Below are 21,803 nucleotides of genomic sequence, written 5' to 3'. Positions count from 1 at the left end.
TCCCTGCCTGGGCCACCCCTAGGGCCACACAACAGCCTGACCCCGTGACCCCACTGAGGCCTCGGCAACCAGCTCCACCCAGCCTGCTGAAGATGGCACCGCTGGGTCCAGGACGCCCCTCGTGCCCTGAGGCAGCTGCAGCCAGCATTCCTCCCATGAGAGTGACCAGCACGGCAACGATGGAGCCAGGACAGCACCCCAAGAGCTGCGCCAAGGCCCCACATGTCTGCATGACCCCGTGAGCTCTGTGTCCACAGGGAGCCTGGACGTTCAGGGGCCTCAAGAAGACGAGGTGACTGTGAACACAGGGATTCCGAGGCTCCCGGGGACCCTGAGGCCCCCAGAAGCCGGCAACACGCCCTGCTTTTTCACGCTGAGTTGCTTGGAGGATGGGCCCTACCTCCACCCCCGTATAGCACAAGTCCCTGACTCTGAAGGGCCTGAATTTGGGCCCCAGGAAGGCAGAGGCTGTGTGAGCACCCCCAGCCTGGACTGTGATTAAAGGGGCTGCCCCGGCTGGTCAGGAACTCTGGCTCAAGGCAAGGCGAGCCCTCTTGGAGCTGTATGTGGTCTCCCGCAGCCTGAGCGTGCCCCACAAGGTCCCTTCGGTGACCTGGGGAGCCTCTGGGAGCAACAGGCCACCTCCACACTCACACGCATAAGGAGGCGGGCCTTGAGCAGAGGGTGCTGCTGTTTGGGCTGACTGTGTCACTGTGTCCAAGGCAGTGACTGCCTTTTGGGGCCTCTAAATCTCAGCAAACACAACCCCACCCGGGGTCCAACTGGGCTCCCACCCACCCCCCCCACCCCCCCCAGCCATCCCCTATGAATCTCTCCCTCCAGGGGACGGACAGACTTTGGTTTCAGTTTTCCCCCTTGCTGGTTAAAGGTTAATACGTTTTCATGCGTTAAGTGCTAGACTGGTTGGTTCTTGTAGCGCCCAGACGTCTCCGAAGGATGCTCTCAGCGCCCCCAGAGGCAAAGGGGGCACCAGCTGGACAAAACTGAGGTTCCCAGCTGCCTCGTGGGAGGCCACAGGCACTGCAGACTCCGAGCTTCAGCCACACCCCAGGACCAAGGCCATAGGATAATTGACTGTGACTCCGCCTGTGTGCCCGGCGGGCCAGGACTGGGCTCAAGGAGAGCCACGGCTGGCGGGTGGGGAGCATCGGTCCCTGACAGCCTGTGCACTGTGTCGGCAGTCATTCTGTCCACCAGCCTGGGCTGGCCAGGCTCCAGTGGCACTTCCCTTCTTCCCTGCCTCCTCTTCCCCACACCCACCTCACGCACCCCCTCCCACATCACACTGGACACCTCCGTGCCCCTCCACACCTGTCAGGGGAGCAGCACCTGAGCTCAGGCAGCCTAGGGCCCCCTCCTCAGGTGGGCGTGCTGCCGGATCTCACGCACCTGTGTGTGGAAGGGAGATGGCACCGGCTCAGGGGGAGCACTGCCTCCGCCTCGAGCAGAATCCCAGACCCTTCCCCATTCACCCCACAAATGGGGAGCTGGTCCCGCTTGTCTTGGGCTCCAGGGGCACCCCACTGGAATACGTGTCCTCAGCAGCCCTCCCACTGCCCACTGAGCGGTCAGGGCTGACTGGGACCTTGGGGTGCTCTGGGGGCACATGGGCCAGGGCCAAAGGAAGGGTCACTGCTCCCTCCTGCTTGGCTCAGGGCAGCTCTCTCTGGGGATCTCCACCTCCCCCAGGAGATGTGTCAGCCCAGACCCAGGTCCTGGCCTCCCTTGCTGCCCCTGCCTCCTGGGGAGACTCACAACTTGAGGGGCTGCTGGGTCACAGGAATCGCAGTGGGTTCCAGGGGAACCCTTAGCTGCAGCCAGAGGTAGAGCAGCTGCCGTGTGTGGAGGGAGAAGGGGCAGTGAGTGCTGCTCCCAGGCAGTGGGGGTGGTCCAGGGCCCTGGCTAGAGGGGGGGCAGTGTGGGGGGGTTTCCACCTGGTGCATCTGGGCCAACGCATCACTGCAGGAGACGCTGCAGTTTTGGGTGAGGTTCTGGCCTGCTGAGACTCGACGGTACCGTGACCAGGTCACACTTGTTCCCACCAGCACCACAGGTTTGTCATCCGAGTCCTTCGCCCACTTGATCTGCTCCCTACAAGGGGAAGGCACGATCCAGTGGGCAGGCTGCAGGCTGGGCTGCACTTGGGGCCACAGAGAGAGGACAGGAAGCCCCTGAGGGCCAGTGGTCAGCTCACCAGGGCTGGTGGATGCCGTTGAAGGACTCAGTATTGTTGACGCAAACACCCAGAGGAAAGCCCTCTCCGGTGCTCATGTACTGGTCTCCATGTGGCTGACTCTCCTGGCCTGCTGTGTCCAGTAGGCAGGTCTCCCCATCAGTGACCACTTGCTTCCAGTAGGAGCTTAGAGACAGCCAGCCTTCCTGGTAGGGGACCCTCCCTTGCTCCTCTTGTGCCCCCAGGATCTAGGACAAGGGGACCTCTCCTGCAGAGCAGGTGGAGGACAAGCCCCTGTCAGGAGTCAGGCTGTGGACAAAGGTCGGCTCACCTCCATGGTGGGGCTGTCCTCCACTGGGTGGTCCTCGACGAGCGGGATGGTCAGGGTGCCCTTCCTTATACCATGGCACCCACCACCACGAGCTTACCCTCCGGCACACTCCTCAGGGGACCCCAGCCCCAGGCACTGCGGTGGTTTCCTGTCCCACTCACTGAGGAAACCCCACTCACACGCCCACCGAGCTCCTGGGGCCAGGCTGCCCAGGCCAGGCCTGTCTTCTGGACCTGGACATCCAGGTATCAGGCATGGCAGCAAGAATGGTGGCCCAGGGATTCCCCTGGTAGTCCAGTGGTCAAAAACCTGCCTTACAGGGGACAGGGGTTTGCTGTAGAGAAACTAAGCCCCATGCCAGAACTACTGAGCCGGTAAGCCACAAGGAAAGATCCAACATAATGCAGTGAAGACGCAACATGCCACAGCTGAGACTCAATGCAGCCAAATAAATAAATACGTTGAGGCAATCTGAGCGTGGGTTGGAAAAGTTTCCAGGCACAGAGCACTTCATAAGGGAGGGTGTTTATTAAGAACACTAGAGTGCAGCAGGCCAAACTCCTGACAGAAAAGGGAGGGTTGACAGTTCTCATGAGTTAATAGCCAATTTTTATAGCCTCAAGACAAAACTGCTATGGAAGGTTGGCACTAGGTGATTGGTTGGGGTGCTGTAGGGTGTTTACTAGAGTGGGCATCTTTGTCTAACTGGAAGTCAGGAAGTTTGTTAGTGATGATCAGGGGGCTTTAGGCAAGGGTTACAAAGGGCCTCAGTTAGCTTCGGAGGTGACCTTGGTTCTGGGCTCTGCTTCTGTGGCCTAGGGGCAGGACTCAACAAAATATTTTTTAACAAAATGAGGGGAAAAAAATGAATGGTGACCCAGCCACTCACCTGCCATACCTCCAGCCCAGATGTGTGAGGGGGCTCCTACCTCCAGCTACACTTAATAAGAGGAGCCAGTCCCCCAAAGGCAGGGCTAACAGTTGAGAACGTTCCCCCAAGCATGCACCTGAATTAGAAGCTGCTGGAGAGGCAAAGAACTGAAACTGGAGGCGCTGTGGGCCCAAGATTATTCGCACCCTCCGAGAACAGGTCTTGCCACAGTGGCAGGCACAGCAGTGTGCCTGGACAGGATTGACAGCCGACAACTGACTCCAGGCCCCCCCACTCCCACCCCTGGGCATGTTGGTGCATTTGGAAAGTGTTCACTGAACATCTACTGCATGCCAGGGGTTGTTACAGGCACAGGGTGACAATCAGACAGAAAGAATCCCTGCCCTGGCAGACTTGGGCTAGCTCCAAGGGAAAAAAATCCACGTAAAAGAAAAAGGGAAACCGGTGAGGCCCCATTGCCAGATGAACTTGGGAGAACATAAGGCAGGTGCAGAGGTAGACAGGTGGGGGCCAGGGCTCCAGGAAGCAGAAACTTATCACAGGAAAAGACTCTGTGGGAGCCAGAGCGTAGATGAGAAAGAAAAGGCCCCTCGCTGGGGTGTCGCCAGTTTGTGGTGCTTCAAGGAGGGATGCCCTTGTGGGGACAGTGGGCAGTGACATTCTGAACCCCAGGTTCTCCTGGTATGTGTGGTGGCCACCAGATGTCCAAGCTTTTTGGAAAGATCCTTGGGGATCTTGTGTGTGGGAGATCCTGCCTATCACCGTGATCACACGAGGGTCTGCACTTGGGGGCACTCAGCGCACGTGTGGGACCCCAGAAGACAGGACCTGGGACCTGGAACCTTGAGGGGGTGATCTAGGCGAGGCACAGCGTATCCGCCGCCTGCGGCTCACCAGCGCCACCTTGTGCCCGCCTAGTAGAGGAGCTAAGAGTCCACATGCCTCTCCAGGGGAAAAAACAAAGCATAAAACGGAAGCAATAATGTAACACATTGAATAAAGACTTTTACAAGGGCCCACATCCAGAAAAATTTTAAGACTTCCCTTGTGGTCTGTGGGTTTCCCAAGTGGCACAGTGGTAAAGAATCCCCCTGCCAATGCAGGAGACATAAGAGACACAGGTTCAATCCCTGGGTTGGGAAGATCTCCTGGAGGAGGAAACGGCAACTCACTCCAGTATTCTAGCCTGGAAAATTCCATGGACAGAGGAGCCTGGTGGGCTATAGACCATGTGGTCGCAAACAGTCAGACACGATTGAGCACACACAACCTAGTGGTCCACAGGCTGGAACTCCGAGCTCCCAGTGCAGAGTTCCTGGGTTCTATCCCTGGTCAGGGAACTAGATCCCACATGCCACCACTAAGAGTTCAAATGCCGCAACCACGACCCATTGCAGCTAAATAAGTACATTTTAAAATACTTTTTAAAAAACTAATAAATAAATCTTAAGAAAAGAGAGGACTGGAAAATGTTCTTGTATCAGTCAAGTGTTTCTTTGGCTCCTACAGACAAGCACACACAGGTTCCAGGCTTTGTACATGCCAAGTCACTTCAGTCGTGTCCAACTCTCTGCGATCCTGTAGACTGTAGCCGGCCAGGCTCCTCTGTCCATGAGATTCTCCAGGCAAGAATACTAGTGGGTTGCCATGCCCTCCTCCAGGGGATCTTTCCATCCCAGCAATGGACCTGGGTCTCTTGCATTGCAGGAAGATTCTTTACCTTCTGAGCCACCAGGGAAGCCCAGGGTCTGTGGGCCTCCACTACCCAAGCACCTCCCGGGGCAGCCCTCTGTGTGGGTTGCAGGTGAGACTGGGAGCTGTGGTCTCTGCCTGGCCTGGGCAGACAGAGGGTGGGTTCAGAGCCTCCCTCCTCCGCACTGAGCCCACTGTGCACAGTAATGGCCTGCTAAGTACCAAGTGCTTCCTGATGTTGCTAACAACCTCCAGTAGGTTGTGCTCCCGTTTACAGAGAAAGAATCTGAGGGGTGGAGGAGGCACTTCACCTATCTCAGGTCAGTCCCAGATCCCCTGAGCGTAAAAGCTGAAACTCAAATACGTCTTTATTATTAGTCACCATGCTGTACATTACATTCCCATGACAGCTTTAAAAAATGTTCTTTTAAAAATTTATATATTTTTGGCTGTGCTGAGTCCTTGCTGCTGCAAGGGTTTTTATTTGTAGCAAGCAGGGGCTACTCTAATTGCAGAGCACAGGCTTCTCATGGGGTTGGTTTCTCTTGTGGAGAACTGGCCCTATGGTGGGCTTCAGTAGGTGCTGCATGTGGGGTCAGTAGTTATGGTGTATGAGCTTAACCGCCCCGGGTCATGTGGAATCTTCCCAATACGTGATTAGTCACTCAGTCATGTCTGACTCTTTGTGACCCTTTGGACAATTCCCGCCAGACTTCCTCTGTCCTTGGGATTTTTCAGGCAAGAATACTGGAGTGGGTTGCCATTTCCTCCTCCAAGGGATCTTCCAGACCCAGGGATGGAATCCAAATCTCCTGTGTTTCCTACATTGTAGGCAGATTCTGAACCAGTGGACCACCAGGGAAGCCCCCATGATTGCTTTTGTAACATGAAGATTGTACCGTTTAGCCTACTTCACTCATGTTTGTGCAACCCCCAACCCCCTGCCCCAGGCAACCAGTAACCTGTTCTCTGTACCAACGAGCTAGATACTTTTTCCTTTATTTTTAAAGATTCCACATTTAAGTGAGATCAGATATTTGCCTCTTTCCTGACATTTCACTTAGCATAATACCTTTGAGGTCCATCCATGCTGTTGCAAATGACAAGATTTCCTTTTTTAATGGCTAATATTCATATATATATATATATATAATGTAATATATGGCATATCATCTTTATCTATTCTTCTATGGATGGGCACTTAGGTTGCTTCCATATCTTGGCTATTTAAATATTTACCTTGAACATAGGGCACATATATCTTTTCAATTGTTTTCCTTTTCTTTCTGTAAATACCCAGAAGTGGAATTGCTGGATCATATGGTAGTTCTATTTCTAATTTTTTAAAGAAACTTCATACTGTTTTCTTTAGTGACCACACCAGTTTACACTCCCACAAACAGTGCCTTAAGAATTCCCTATTCTCCACATTCTGGACAACATCTGCTATTTCTTTTTTATCATAGCCATTCTATAGGCGTGAGGTGTTATCTCCTCGGGGTTTAAAATAACATCTCTGATTAGCATACACCTTTTCATGTACCTATTCTGTATGTACTTATTGTTTCATGTACTGTATGTCTAAGGAAAAACTTTCAGATTTTCTGCCCACTTTTTAATGAGATTTGTTTTTGCTGTTGAGTTATATGAGTTCTTCATGAAGTTTAGATATTAAAGTGAAAGTGTTAAATCACTCAGTTGTGTCCAACTCTGTGACCCCATGGACTGTAGCCCACCAGGTTCCTCCGTCCATGGTATTCTCCAAGCAGCAAGAATACTGGAGCAGGGTGCCATTTCCTTCTCCAGGGGATCTTCCTGACCCAGAGATTGAACCTGGGTCTCTTAGCATTGCAGGTGGAGTCTTTACCGTCTGAGCCACCATTAATTCCTCAGCAGATACATGATTTGCAAATATTTTCTCTCATTTGTAAATTGTCTTTTCATTTTGTTGATGTTTTCCTTTGCTGAGCACAAGTTTTTAGTTTGATATAGTCCCACTTATTTTTGTTGCCTTTGTTTGGTGTCAATTCAAAAATATTATCCCTAAGACTGATGTTAAGCTAGCTATTGCCTATGTTCTGTTCTAGTTTTTTGGTTTCAGGATTTATGTTTTAGTCTTTAATCCATTTTGATTTAATTTTTGTGGATGGTGTAAGGTAGTGGTCCAGTTTTCCCAACACCATTTATTGAAGAGACTGTTCTTTCCTTATTGTATATTCTTGGCTCCTTTGTGGTAAATTAATTGACCACAAAGGAGCATTTGTAAATAAACCTGTGGGTTTATTTCTGGGCTCTGTATTCTGTTCCATTGATCTGTTTCTGTACTGTTTTGATTATAATAGCTTTGAAGTATGCAGTATTAAATCCAGGTTAAATCACGCAGTATGATACATTCAGCTTTGTTCTTTCTCAAAATTACTTTGGCTATTTGGGATCTTATGTGGTTCCATACAAATTTCAGGATTCTTTGTTCTAGTTCTGTGAAAAATGTCATTCAAATTTTGGTAGGGATTGCAGTTTTAAACAATATTTCTTCTTCTGTTGCTGAACCAAATGTAGCGTCACTCGCCCACACAGAGTAAAGCCAACCTACTGATGCACCTTTGTGGTGAAGGAAAGTACAGTGATTACTGCAGGGCCCCAAGCAAGGAGTTCAGGAAGCCAAATGTTTAACTTATTCTATTGTTTACTTATTTGTTTGGCCATACTGCTGTGCCCCTTGCAGGACCTTAGTTCCCAGACTAGGGATTGAACCCAGGCCTCCTGCAACAGAAGCCTGGAGTCCTAACTACCAGACTGCCAGGGGATTCCCCCAGGCAGGTAATGTTTAGAAGGTCTGAACACCGAGAAGGCATTCAGGGAAAGATTTTTAAAGACCAGGTGTATTGAGCATTCTTCTGATTAATCGGGAGTCAACATCATCAACCTTCTTGTTAACTTCTTCTCCCTGGTGGGCGTTTCAGTATCTGCAAAAAAGCTAAGGACATGCCTCAGAATATCATCTATAGCCCTTGAGGAGGAACTAAAGGTCCTTGACTTTAATGGTGAAACTATTATTTTGTCTTGCTTGACTCTTTCCCTGTGTTTCTGCATTTTCTCACTTCTCTGATAGAATTTATTCTTTGAAACTTGGGGAAAGCCAAGGAGGCGAAAGTTTTTCTACAGACAAGGCAGGCAAAGGACATGGTGGGGTCTGTCCCAGGGAGGCCCTATAGGGTCCTGCTCAGTTAACTTCCAATCCATGAGCATGGACTATCTTTCCATTTATTTGTATCTTCAGTTTCTTTCCTCCGGGACTTCCCTGGTGGCCCAGGGGTTAAGAATCCATCTTCATGTAAAGAAGAGACTTTTGGACTCAATGGGAAGAGAGAGTGATAATCTGAGAGAACAGCACTGAAACGTATACATCACCATATGTAAAACAGATAACCAGTGCAAGCTTGATATATGATGCCAGGCACCCAAAACCCGTGCTCTGTGACAACCTAGAGGGATAGGGTAGGGAGGGAGGTGGAGGGGGGGTTCAGGATGGAGGCGACACATGTATATCTGTGGCCAAGTTATATTCAGTTCAATTATGTCTGACTCTTTGCAACCCCATGGACTGCAGTACACCAGGCCTCCCTGTCCATCACCAACTCCAGGAGCTTACTCAAACTCATGTCCGTCGAGTCAGTGATGCCATCCAACCATCTCATTCTGTCGTCCCCTTCTCCTCCCACCTTCAAACTTTCCCAGCATCAGGGGCTTTTCCAATGAGTCTGTTCTTCATATCAGGTGGCCAAAGTATTGGAGTTTCAGCTTCAACATCAGTGCTTCCAATGAATATTCAGGGCTGATTCCCTTTAGGATTGACTGGTTTGATCTCCTGGCAGTCCAAGGGACTCTTAAAAGTCTTCTCCAACACCACAGTTCAAAAGCATCAAGGAGCTCAGCTTTTTTTATAGTCCAACCCTCACATCCATACATGACTACTGGAAAAATCATAGCTTTGACTAGATGGACCTTTGTCAGCAAAATAATGTCTCTGCTTTTTAATATGCTGTCTAGATTTGTCATAGCTTTTCTTCTAAGGAGCAAGCATCTTTTAATTTCATGGCTGCAGTCACCATCTGCAGCGATTTTTGGAGCCCCTAAAAATGGTCTCTGTTTCCACTATTTCCCCGTCTATTTGCCATGAAGTGATGGGACCGTATGCCATGATCTTAGTTTTCTGAATGTTGAGTTTTAAGCCAACTTTTTCACTCTCTTTTACCTTCATCTACAGGCTCTTTAGTTCATCTTCACTTTCTGCCATAAGGGTGGTGTCATCTGCCTATCTGAGGTATTTTTCCTGGCAATCTTGATTCCAGCTTGTGCTTCATCCAGCCCAGCATTTCACATGATGTACTCTGCATATAAGTTAAATAATATACAGCCTTGATGTACTCCCTTTCCCAGTTTGGAACCAGTCTTATTGTTCCATGTCCAGTTCTAACTGTTGCTTCTTGATCTGCATACAGATTTCTCAGGAGGCAGATCAGGTGGTCTGGTATTCTCATCTCTTTAAGAATTTTCCAGTTTGTTGTGATCCAGTCAAAGGCTTTTGCATAGTAAAGCAGATGTTTTTCTGGAACTCTCTTGCTTTTTCAATGATCCAACAGATGTTGGCAATTTGATCTCTGGTTCCTCTGCCTTATCTAAATCCAATTTGAACATCTAGAAGTTCACAGTTCACGTACTGTTGAAACTTGGCTTGTAGAATTTTGAGCATTACTTTGCTAGGATGTGAGATGAGTGCAATTGTGCGGTAGTCTGAACATTCTTGATGTATGGCAAAAACCATCACAGTATTGTAACATAATTATCCTCTAATTAAAATAAATTAATTTTTTAAAAAAGAATCTGTCTTCCAATGCAGGGAATGCAGATTGGATCCCTCATCAGGGAACTAAGATTCCACATGCCTGGGGCAACTAAGCCCTCAACCTGCAATTTTTGAGCCCATGCACTCTGGAGCCCACAACTAGAGAAGCCCATGAGCCACAGTGAAGACCCAGTAGAGCCAAAAAAATAAAGAAAAAAAATTTTCTTTCTTCAATGTCTTATACAGGTCTTTCACCTCCTTGGTTGAACGCATTCCTAGATATTTTATTCTTTTTGCTGCAATCGTAAATGGGATGGTTTTCTTAATTTCTCCAAGACACATCTTTCTTTATATCCTGCAACTTTAATGAATTTATTCAAACAATTTTTTTGGTAGTTTTTCTATATACATCATCTTGTCACCTGTAAATACTTCGTTTCCAACTTCGATACCTTTTACTTCTTGCCTAATTGCTGTGGCCCAAGTCAATCGCACAGCTGGTTAAGTGCAAAAGCTGAGATTCAAACCTTTTTTTTTTTTTTTGGCTGCACTGTGTGGCTTGTGAGATTTTAATTTCCTGAGCAGGGACGGAATCTACACCCCCTGCAGTGAAAGCTCAGAGTCCTAACCATTGGATCGACAGGAATTCCCTCAAAACCCACTTCTTCTTCCTCAGATTCTACTGCCCTTATGCGAATGGATATAGTATGTCACTTTGCTCTTTAGGCCCTGGGCAGGGTTGAGATCTGAAGGTCTCTTACTCTGGACTGGTCAAAGGATGGGGAGCCAAGTCCCCGGTCTGCTTCCCCCTCCCTAGTAGGATCACACCAACTCCCACCTGTAATGGGCATGTCTAGCATAACATTTGCTGGGGCCCACACTGGGCTGAGCACTGAGGGATACTGGAAGCTTAACAGCGAACAGAGGGACCTGGACCATCCTCTGGAGGTCTCTGTATACTCTAAGGCGCTGAGCATGAAGAACATTCAGGTTCCTGTCAAACCTAACCGCTCTAGTCCACATGTCTCACCACAAAACCAGAGCTACCGGAGCAGGGAGCAAATATGGTAGGACTCCCTGGCTTTGTGTGTCACTTAATAACCCACTCAATGATGATGTGCAATCCTCTTAATACTTTTTAAAAATTTTTATAATTTTGGCCATGCCTTGAGGTACACAGGATCTTAGTTCCCCGACCAGGAATGGAACCTGTGCCCCCTGCAGTGGAAACTTGGGAATCTTGAGCACTAGACCACCAGAAAAGTCTCTCTTTTTTTTGAAATACTTCATGATCATGGTAAAGAGCAAGTCTCATTTTGATACCAGCACATCTCAAAACTTTCTCTGCTGTTGGTTAATTTCTCTTGAACAAAGACAACAGGACTCAGGTCCAGAGCCTTCAGCAGGTTATGGTATAGGATTACAATTTATAATATCATTTCTCTTTTGTTTTCATTGCTTTTTGTTTATATTCACTTATTTTTGTATTTAGGTTTTATTTATGGCTAGTGATAACAATATTCATTAGTTTCTGGTAGCATGTTATTAGGGTCAAAGATAACACCATGAGTTTGAGGATTAAGTCACAGGGTTAGGAGTTAGTTTCAATCACGAGTCTGCCACAGCTCTGGAAAAATAACAAAATTTTTCCTTTGTAAAATGGACATGCTGGCTTAAAGATGCTCCTCTGCCCCCAAATAAGGATATAAACATTACCATGTGTCCAATGCATTCCACAGTATGAAGGGAAGGTCCAAGTACCAAAACTTAACAGCAAAACAGATAAACACAATGTAACAACAAAGATGGGTGTTTCATCTCCTGGTTTATTAACTAGTCACAGGCCACATCAGTGACAGAGGCAGTCTCACTCTTGTAACATTAGTTTTAAAAGTATGATTTCAACCCAGCTATAGACACTAACATATTCCTTTCCAAATAATTCTGTATTTTCAAGGTTGTTGAAAGGAAATGGCAACCCACTCCAATATTCTTGCCTGAGAAATCCCACAGGGGCTCCAATCCATGGAGTTGCAAGAGTCCCACTCAAGGTAGCAACGGAACAATAAGGACAATGTGAAATGTTACCAATTGCTGGAAGCCGGGTGAACCTTTACACAGAATGTCTCTATTATTGCTCCAGTTTCCTCTGAGACCACAATTACTTAAAACTGAATTAAAATATATATGTCACTCATGGAATAAACTTTTTAGTTCAAATTTTAAGACAAAAAGCTGCAAGTTACCCTAGTCAGGAGAACCGTGAAGCCCAGTGAAAAAGGCTTATTTCCGTCTAATGTTCCTTACCAACTCTGGCAGTGATAAACACGACATGGCACGTCTCTCTGCTCTCCCCAACTCCTAGACCAGGGAAGCTCTCAATGAGCCGTCTGCTCACAGCTAACAGGTGAGAGGTAGGCCCCCGATTTTGTGAAAACCCAGGGGGAGAACGCTGCAAATAATTTACTTCCATCACTGCGTTTGAGGCTCACACGCACCAAGTGCACATTCCCGGGCCAGCATTCTGCGGAGGCCAGGAGCCCGGTCGGGACTCCGGGGGGTCTGAGTTTCATCTCGCGACCTCCGACGGCAGCAGAGAGTCAGCCTGACTCAGGGCGAGCTGGTCCTTCTTCTCCTTCTGCAAGACCTGGTCCTCCCACAGCGCCTGGTCCACCTGGTCGTCGGTGAGCACCACGGGCTTGTACTTCTCTTCGAAGAGCCGCTCATTGGCCTCCGAGTGCAGCTGGTGGGGTCCGACGATGCGCAGGTGAGCTGGCAGGTGCAGGAACTCGTCGTCGTTGATGTCGCAGTCGCGCATCCGGGCCCCCAGCACCCACCAGCGGCCTACGAAGCCCACATCCAGAATCCGGTCCGGGAAGTCGGTCCAGCGGGGCTGCAGGTAGCGACAGCGAGCCTGGTAGAGGCTGGCCTGGGCGTCGAAGGGTGCCTCGTACACCAGCGAGCAGAGGCCCAGGCTCACGTGGCGCAGGCAGCCGCGACCCCGCAGCCAGAGGAGCCGCTGCACGAACGCCTCCGAGTCGCGGTTGCGAGTGGCGGGCGCCAGCAGCAGGAGGGTCCCCGACGCGTCGAGCAGCGCCTCCTCGAAGGCTGCCTCGCTCGGTGCCAGGGAGCAACAGGCCGCCGCGCCACCCAGCAGCCCCAAGTACACGGCCGCCCTCCCGGGCCGGGCCCGCGCCGCCGCCGCCGCGTCCTTGCACGCCTCGGCGTAATCTTGGAGCAGCGAGCGGGCCCAAGCGCCTGAGGGGAGAAAAGAGCATTGACAGCCGCCCGGCCGCTGGCGCCACCCACCCCGCCGCCTCCCGCCGCTACTCACCCAACCGCGCCCACACGCCGGGCTTTGCGGCTGCAGCGTCACCCGCCTCTCTACGGCTTCGGGACCAAAATCTCTTCAGAGCGGCAGCCGCCATTGTCTTCCGGCTGGGCGTCCGCACCCCGAAGAGAAACACCAAGCATACGAAACAGAAGGCCCGGAGCATCTCTTCTGCGCAAGCGTCAATATTACCGGAAGTTGTTCCCCATCGGAAAAGGATAGCAGACGGACCGACGCCGGATGTTGCTGTCCGATCTGAGTGGGGTCATCTGCGGCGGGTAGGCGGGTCGCGCAGGCGCAGAGAGTCCGTGCCCCGCCGGTTGAGATCGCCTCAGGTAAGGGGGGCGTGGGTACACCTGTGGGGCACTAGAGGCTAGTTCACGTTTTGGTGGGTGCGGTAGCCGCCAGGCCGGGCTTGGGGTTGAGGCTGGCGTCCAGGAGGGGCGCGGCCTGGTGTCGAGAGGGAGTCTGATTGGCCTCTATCCTCAGAGGGATGCGGAGACGACCCTGAGAGACCATGGCAGCGGCTGACGAGCTGGCCTTCCACGGTGAGTACAGCCGCGACCCGGCCCGAATCCTGTTTCCTCCACTGGCCGAAACCTCCCATCGAGGTTCCAGCTCAGATCTAACCCGAACCCCAGTCAGCTGTGAACAGCCACAGACATGAAACCCATTCCTAAACTCCTAACCCGTGCATGCTTAGTCGCTCAGTCGTGTCTGACTCTTTGCGACCCCATGGACTGTAGCCGGCCAGGTTCCTCTGTCCATGGGGTTCTCCCGGCAAGAATACTGGAGTGGGTTGCCATGCCCTCCTCCAGGGTGTCTTACCAATCCAAGTATCAAACCCAGGTCTTCTGCATCTCCTGCATTGGCACCGCGCCCACCTTAAACTCGGAACACAAATCTGAGCCTCTGCGCCATCCCTGAGCCAGCCCTCATTGTGGGCCTATGTTAGGAAGGAGGGGACACGCCTCCTTCCCACTCACCACAGTTGAGGAAACTCTGGGCTGGGGGGAATACCGAGGGGGGATGGTTACTCTTGGCTCCCAGATGTCGTTCAGTCACTAAGTCATGCCTGACTCTTTGCGACCCCACGGACTGCAGCACGCCAGTCTCCCCAGACGAGCTGTGGGCGAAGAGAGGTTGCCTCGACTCCCAAATACACCTGTGTTCCATATTCCTTCTCGGCAGAGTTCGAGGAAGCTACTAATCTGCTGGCCCAGACCCCGAATGAGACCACCACCAGAAGTGATCAACTGGGCCCTAAGGGGCACGTGGCTGTGGCCATGGACTCAGGTGGCAGTTATGGAGCTGAGGATGAGGTAGAGGAGAGCGACAAGACTGAGGTGAGTCCCAGAAGTCCCTGGGCCCTGCCTCTGTCTTGTCCCTCCTACCCTCCCTCCGGCGCACCCCCGCACCCCCAGCACTGAAATCTGCACTGTGCAGCTCCTACAGGAGGAGAAGCCGCAGCCTGGTTTCTGGACCTTTGGCTACTATCAGAGCTTCTTCGACGTGGACACCTCACAGGTCAGACCGGGGAAGCTGGTGGGATGGGGTCCAGCCACTATTCACTGGGAACTTACTGTGCACCAGGCCCTGGGCCATGCTGGCAATAGGCACATGGGAGAACAGCTCCCACCCAGGCTGGTGGACATGACTGTGTGCACTGCATGGATGAGGACTGAGTGGGATTCTTGGGAACATGGGAACGCACGTGACATGGTGGACAAGGAAAGGCCCCCTGGAGAAGGCGACAGATTTGCTGAAACTTAAGACAAGCAGGTAGACTTCGAGTGGAGGGAAGCATAAGTATGTTCCAGGCACGGGGAACAGCATAGGCAGCGGACGAGAGGTGAGAGGAGGCAACCACCACTGCGGAGGCTGCCTCTCATTCTGGAGAGTGAGGTGGGGGCCAGGCAGAGAGGCCAGATCACCAAGGGTCTCATGAGCTATACTAAGGGGTGTGGGTTTTCTCCTAAAGGTGGTGGGGAGTCGTGGAGGGGTTCAGAGCAAGAAAGGACTGAGTAACATGAAATTAGAGGCCAGGGTGGGAGATGGTAATAAGCCAGGGTTGTGGAGTAGGGGACATGTTGGCAGAGATGGGGGAAGGAGATTACCCAGGACTTGTTGACCGTTCTTATTGGGGGCAGGAGGTGGTGGAGAGCAGGGGAGTCCAGGGCAGTCAAGCGGAGAGGAGGGGGAAGCTAAGAAATAGATGGCAGGCCCTGAAGCATCCTTCAGAGTGGGGGGACACTGGGATAGTGAGTAGAGGCTGCCCAGGGCGAGGGGCTCCAGACCACAGGAGAGAAATGAGAACATGGAGAGAGGAGGTGGGAGGTCAGCAGGGAAGGAACCCCTAAAGAGGGTGACCCTCTTTCCTTTGTGGGTAGTGAGGAGCCCCAGATGGGCTTCTGTCCTAGGTCCTGGCCTTGCCCCCCAGGTCCTGGACCGGATCAAAGGCTCGCTGCTGCCCCGACCCGGCCACAACTTTGTACGGCACCGCCTGCGGAATCGGCCAGACCTGTATGGTGAGTGAGGTCGTGCGTTGAGTTCATTCGATTATTGATGCAACACACGTTGACAAAGGGCCAGGCCCCGGTATATAGCTAAGCACAAAAGCAGAGTCACTCAGGTAGAATTGAAATGTACCCTCTGTTCATGCAGACGGCCAAGCGAGGCTGCAGAGGGCTGCGGGGCTGGGAAGAGAAGCAGAGGGTTTAGAGGGTGGGAGCTGCTGTGTTGTGTGGGTTGCTCAGGGAAGGCCCCTCTGAGGAGGGTGAGGGAGTGAGCCTTGTTGGTGTCGGGGTTGAGGGTGGCGAGACCCAGGGAAAGAATATCACAGAAGAGGCATGTGGCGGAAATAGGCTTGGACTGCGGGGCAGCACTGTCATTGCACTGGAATGAGCTGCCAGCAGGCCCCAGAGGTGACCAGTCAGATCACATGGGCCTCCTATGCTTTGGTGAGAAGAGATCTTAGCTAAGAACCCTTGGGTGCTGCAGGCCCTGTGGAGGGCAAGGGCAGAAGCTGGAGGACCAGGGAGGAGTCGCGTGCGGGATCATGGGCCTGGCCTGGTGGGGTAGAGAGTGGGGGTTAGATCCTGGCAAATGTGGAAGATGGAGCCAACAGGGTGTGCTGACCCACTTGACATGGGGTGGAAGGAGAGGTGACAAGGATGCTCCCGAGCTTTTGCCTGGACTCTGAGAAAGCGGGAACTTCCCTGGTGGCTCAGATGGTAAAGAATCTGCCTGCAATGCAGGAAACCAGGGTTCAATCCCTGGGTTGGGAAGATCACCTGGAGAAGGGAATGACAACCCACTCCAGTATTCTCACTGGAGAATTCCATGGACAGAGAAGCGTGGCAGCTACAGTCCATGGGGTCACAGAGTTGGGAACGACTGAGTGACTAACAGTTTCCCCAGAAAGAGGGAATTCCATTTATCAATGGGAAAAGGCAAGAAGATTCTAAGGGAAAGAGTGGGCATGCTAGGTGGAATGGAACATTGACTAGAAGCCCCAGGTTCAGGGCAGAGGCCCAGACTTGGGACACTGGGGGTTGTGGGCACAGAGGTGACAGAAGACCGTGAGGGTGGATGAGCTCACAAAAGGGGTGAATGAACACAGAGGAGGTTTGCGAACTGGCTCAGGCGGGCCCCTCATTGGTAAAGAGCTCAGGGAGTCCAAGAGGCTGAGGAGGAGATGAGACAAAAGCAAGAGCGTAAAATCCTGGGTACCACATGGAGCGTGTTTCCAGATGGAGGGGGATCAACTATGTCAAAGGCCATTGAAAGGCCAAGAGAGATGATGGATGAAGGCTGGATTCAGCTGCTAGTCTGTCACCAGTGTGACATCATATCAAGGGAGCATTGGGGGTGGGGGCAGCCTGGAGCTTGGAAAGAGGCTGGGACCAGATGGGGCAGGACACTAGTCCTGGGGGCGCCCACCCCGGGGCCCTGACCGTGCTCCACCTACAGGCCCCTTCTGGATCTGTGCCACGCTGGCCTTCGTCTTGGCCATCACTGGCAACCTGACCCTGGTGCTGGCCCAGAGGAGGGACCCGTCCATCCACTACAGCCCCCAGTTCCACAAAGGCAAGTGACGTGGGCAAGGCCTGGAAGCTGGCAGGGCTGGGGGTCCCACGGGGCCCGGGAGTGATAACCTGATTGTCCCGCAGTGACCGTGGCCAGCATCACCATCTACTGCTACGCGTGGCTGGTGCCGCTGGCGCTGTGGGGCTTCCTGCGATGGCGCAAGGGTGTCCGGGAGCGCATGGGGCTTTACACCTTCCTGGAGACCGTGTGCGTCTACGGCTACTCCCTCTTTGTCTTCATACCCACCGTGGTGAGTGGGGCCCGGGGATGGGTGGGTCCCGGGTGTCGCAGGGACAACCTGCTAGCCAGCTGCCTGTGTCACCTCCAGGTCCTGTGGCTCATCCCTGTCCCGTGGCTGCAGTGGCTCTTCGGGGCCCTGGCCCTAGCCCTGTCGGCCGCTGGCCTGGTGTTTACCCTCTGGCCTGTTGTCCGCGAGGACACCCGCTTGGCAGCTGGGGTGCTGCTCTCGGTGGTGGTGCTGCTCCACGCCCTCCTGGCCATGGGGTGCAAGGTACTGGGCTGGGTGCTCACCGGCTGGGCTCGGCGTGGGACTTGGCTCGCCGGCCCTGATGCTGACCCAGGGCTCTTGGATCAGTTTTATTTCTTCCAGCCGCTGCCTCCAGAGCCCATGGCATCTCCCCACCAAGCTACCTCTCAGCCTACAGCCACAGTGTTGCCACCCACCCTACCGAGGTCCGTGGCAGCCTAGGAAGGCTGCCCGCAGGTGAGGCACTGTCCCCAGCTGTGGCTGGGGGCAGGGTCTCCAGCTCCAACTGCCCCCACCCCCACCAAGGTTAGAAGCCACAGGGCCACTTCTCACTTTCTCTCTTTCAGGCCCAAGAGATGGTGACTAAAGGCTCCCCTGAAACCTCGAGATCATTTCGCTACTTTCCAGACTTTTCTTACAAAGCAAACACTTTTATTTTCTATGCAAAGGTGATTCAGAGAATTTATATAAAGGCGGGAGAGGGACAGAGCAGGGAGCTTCCAGGGCGGCCATCGCCCCCGGGGGCCTCCCCAGCCTGGGCCGCACCTGCTCTTCCTGGGGCACCCAGAGAGCGGGCCTTGAGCTGAGCCTGAGCTCCGCCACATCCAAGTCTGGGGTTGTTAGAAACGGAGGGGGCACAATTAGAAGAAAACTGCCTGTGCTGAAACATATATTTCCGTGGGTTTTTTTATTTTTATTATTTTCCTTTTCTTTCCTTTTTTTTTTGGAGAGGTCCCTGCAAGGCCCCTTCCCAGGCTGGGGAGGGACCAGAATGCCGTCAGAGTAGGAGGGACAGGAGGAGCATCTACAAATACTGAAGGGGGTACACAGGCCTAACGTTAGCTACAAGGAAAAAGGACGCCTTCCACGACAGACCCTTGAGGTTTCTGCGTCTGCCCCAAGCGGCTGACGCTGACCCTTCCCTCCAGGCCCAGGGCCCCCAGGCCACCCATTCTAGCTCTGGGTGCAGGTGGTGGCGGGGCCTACAGGGGCTCAGGGACAGGACAGCAGCAAGAGGCAGGGGCTGAGGACGGAGGGCCTTCCCGACAGCCGGGTGGGTTGTACATTCAAGTGTGAGGTGAACCCTTTGGTGGGAGAGGGCCGAGGGGCTCCCTGGGCTCTGGAGGCCCGGCCCCACCCCATCCTGAAGACTCGGCAGGGCCGCCCCTCGCCACTGAGACTCTGAGCTGGGGAGAGGGGCTGCTGGCTCGGCCCGGCCGGCCTGATTTCTCAGAGGGTCTGTGGATTGACACTGGTTCTTTTCATAAAAAAATAAAATTAAAAAAAGCAGCATGTCACGCCTGTGGTGACCAAGGCCTGGTAGTTGAAGGGGAGGCCCCTCCAGGAAGGGGCCAGGACTGCCTTTCCTGCTGGAGACAGACAGGGGACCGGCCCAAGGGACCAGGCGGGGCAGCCACTGCCACTCTCCCTCCCCGCCAGGCCTGCAGCTGTCAGGCCTGGACACGCCTGTTAGAGAAGATGTCAAACCCAGGTCAGGGTGGAGAGGGCCGGGGTAGGGGGCGGGGGGGGGGCACAGAGCTCCCACGACATGATCGTGTGTAAAATATGGCAGCGACACGCGCTTGGGGCCAAGATGTGGGTGGGCAGTGGGGTGGGGGCGGCGGCGGCAACGTCGTGTAAAAAAGTGTTCAAGTTCCCGTAGCAAAGAGGGCTGTGCCGGGTGTGGGTTTCTCCAGTACAGGGGTGAGAGCCGCCCGGGGGGGTCTTCATTTGGTTTCCTGGTGCTGTCAGTCCTTCCACGCAGGGGCCTAGCTCCCGTAGTGCATGGTGTTGGTCGGGATGGACATGGGTGAGGCCATGGAGATGGCGGGGCCGCCCATGGTGAACTGGCTGTTGACCGCATAGTGGGCGCTGGAGCTGCCGCCACTGCTGCCCTGGGCGCCGGAGGAACCTGTGGGGCAGGGGGTGGGCACTAAGGGGCTGCCTCTGTCCCCTTGCCCGCCCGGGCCCATGGCAGAGTCAGAGAGAAAGAGCACAGGCCAGAGGGCAGGCGGGCGCCCGGGCACACGCACACCCGCGGGGCCCTGCGACCCCCGCCCACCGTTACCTTGGACAATCCCCGTGCTCATTATGGAGCCCATCCGGGAGTGGGTGTGATTGACAATCCCCGTGTTGGCTGCACAGCAGGAAGAAGGAAGGAAGGAAAGGAGATGGCGTCACCGCCCCCAGCCTGCCTGGCCCAGGTCCCTGGCGCGGTGGGCGCTCACACTCGTGGGGAGGGTGGGTGCGGTGCCCAGAGAGCAAGGTGGAGAGGCAGTTTGGGGGGGTGCTCAGCCCCCGGGGAAGAAGCAAAGGTGGTGAGGCAGAAGGCCCGAAGTCCTGGGGGCTCACCTAGAGGAATCAGGTTGTTGTGGCCCACACTGGAGCCTCCGGCAATAACACTGCTCAGGTCGTAGGCGGTCGGCATTCCTGCACGGGGACGGAGAGGTCAGGGCAGGAGAGCTCGAGGGGCCAGCACCGGCAGGGGGCCAGGGAAGGACCCTGCCCCCCACCCCCACCCCACGCACAAGCAGGCTGCTCACCGGCCACGGCCATCCCACTGCTGAGGTTGTAGGTGCTGCCGGCGTTCCACATGTTCTCCGAGGGGGAAGTGTAGTGGGAGCCAGGCGGGGGGGAGGGCGTCGTGCCTGTGTATCTGCGGCAGAGATGGCCCGTGGGCAGGGCGAGGGGCAGCGGGCGAGGAGGGCGCCCCCCATGCAGGCTGAGGGCCCGTCCTACCTGAAGAATGGGTTTTTCAGGTCCAGGAGGTTGCTGGACTTGGAGCCTGTCTGGTCCACCTGGGCCACAATACTGATGTCGTAGCTCTGTCTGCGGGGACAGGGAGGGTGGCCGTGAGCTGGCTGCCTGGAGGGACTGAGCCCCTGACGCCCCCCAGCCTCCGGTGGCTGCTCCCACCTTTTGTTGGCAATAAGCAGACATGTCCCTGAGAGCGTGTCCCCGGCCTTGGCGAACAGTGGCGACTGGAACAGGCACCGGACTTGGTACCAGTGGGTCAGGGGCTCCGTCGGGGCCGTAGACAGCCACACGGTCATTCTGCCAAGCAGGGACAGGCATGTTCTTGACTGGGCTAGGCTCCCACCTTGTGCACTATGAGCTCTCCCCAGGCACCTACCCCCCACCCTGGCCCCCGCCATCCAGGGGTCCCCTGGAGTGGAGACAGGCTGGCTGTCCAGGAAGTTCTACCTACGCCCACTCGCCCTGACATACACGCCAAGAAACACAATCAGGGCCCCCGAAGAACAGTCATTTTGAACAGGGTATACTGCCCCCCCCCCCCCCCGCCCCCGCCAATAGTCTATAGCTCAAAGGCCAGCGCCCACCGCCTTGCGGAGTTGAGTCAGGCCCTCCCAGCCCCCAGGGCATCATCTGAGCTGGCCAGGCCTGGAGTCACCACCTGGGGCTGGAGTGGGGGGGCCTCCTGCTCTGCTTGGTTGCACTCACATAGAGCCGATGAAAGCGACATCAAACCAGAAAGCCAGACCGTGAACTAGCCCAGAATGCAGCATGTGGAACTTGAATGGGATTTCTATCCTGTAAGGCAAAGGGCAGTGATTTCTGGGGAAGCTGAACCAGGGCTTCTGGGACAGCAGAGGGGTGTGTGGGTGTTGGGTGTGGGGGCCCCGGCCCACTGGGCCTGGGAAGCAGGGTTCTGCCCAAGGGAGCAGGCAGTGACCCTGACCTCCAGAAGGAGTTGAGCCCAGGAGGACGGGGTGCCAGGGGTGGAGGGCTGCTGGTACCTGTGCAAATCTCCTTCTTTGGCTTCTAAGAAGTTCACCGTGTACTTGACGGACTTGGCCATCAGGATCCGGATGTCAAATGTGTCCTGGGAGAGAGCAGAGGAGTGCCCTGGCTTCAGGCACAGGGGCTGTGAGGAGAGGGGGAAGCCCGCCCCTCTTCCTGAGTCTGGCTGCAGCCTCTAG

The 21,803-nt window shown here is 53.9% G+C and overlaps 3 protein-coding genes across 6 annotated transcripts in view; 1 reads left to right on the top strand and 2 right to left on the bottom strand.

Annotated features, from left to right (window-relative positions):
- Positions 1–11,761: 11,761 nt before the first annotated feature.
- Positions 11,762–13,441, bottom strand: TIMM29 (translocase of inner mitochondrial membrane 29). Its single transcript, XM_065917793.1, has 2 exons — positions 13,290–13,441; positions 11,762–13,213 (listed from the first exon to the last, which is right to left on the bottom strand). The coding sequence occupies exons 1-2, from the start codon at positions 13,381–13,383 to the stop codon at positions 12,525–12,527; spliced, it is 783 nt and encodes a 260-aa protein (XP_065773865.1). The 5' UTR covers positions 13,384–13,441; the 3' UTR covers positions 11,762–12,524.
- Positions 13,442–13,510: 69 nt separating this feature from the next.
- Positions 13,511–18,718, top strand: YIPF2 (Yip1 domain family member 2). 2 transcript variants are annotated; one of them, XM_065917792.1, is made up of 10 exons: positions 13,511–13,621; positions 13,776–13,834; positions 14,478–14,632; positions 14,733–14,813; positions 15,727–15,814; positions 17,259–17,375; positions 17,459–17,625; positions 17,704–17,886; positions 17,971–18,068; positions 18,210–18,718. In XM_065917792.1, exons 2-10 carry the CDS (start codon positions 13,804–13,806, stop codon positions 18,223–18,225), a joined length of 936 nt encoding a protein of 311 aa, XP_065773864.1. In that variant the 5' UTR covers positions 13,511–13,621; positions 13,776–13,803; the 3' UTR covers positions 18,226–18,718. The 2 variants fall into 2 exon arrangements, with proteins under 2 accessions (XP_065773864.1, XP_065773863.1); XM_065917791.1 differs by having other exon boundaries at positions 17,971–18,099.
- The window catches only part of CARM1 (coactivator associated arginine methyltransferase 1), a 42,071-nt gene continuing 38,540 nt past the window's right edge, over positions 18,273–21,803 (bottom strand). Inside the window, exons 9-16 of one of the 3 annotated variants that reach the window (XM_065917789.1) lie at positions 21,621–21,706; positions 21,325–21,414; positions 20,779–20,916; positions 20,602–20,691; positions 20,406–20,518; positions 20,215–20,292; positions 19,931–19,999; positions 18,273–19,774 (exon numbers count right to left, since the gene is read on the bottom strand). In XM_065917789.1, coding sequence (XP_065773861.1) covers positions 19,632–19,774; positions 19,931–19,999; positions 20,215–20,292; positions 20,406–20,518; positions 20,602–20,691; positions 20,779–20,916; positions 21,325–21,414; positions 21,621–21,706 — 807 coding nt within the window. In that variant the 3' untranslated portion in view covers positions 18,273–19,631. Of the gene's footprint in view, positions 20,000–20,214; positions 20,293–20,405; positions 20,519–20,601; positions 20,692–20,778; positions 20,917–21,324; positions 21,415–21,620; positions 21,707–21,803 lie in introns of all 3 variants that reach the window. The other 2 variants (XM_065917788.1, XM_065917790.1) reach the window with 2 other exon arrangements.

Source organism: Muntiacus reevesi, chromosome 1 (genome assembly GCF_963930625.1).
Source record: "Muntiacus reevesi chromosome 1, mMunRee1.1, whole genome shotgun sequence".
Taxonomy (NCBI): domain Eukaryota; kingdom Metazoa; phylum Chordata; class Mammalia; order Artiodactyla; family Cervidae; genus Muntiacus; species Muntiacus reevesi.
This window is presented reverse-complemented; position numbering and strand designations above follow the sequence as displayed.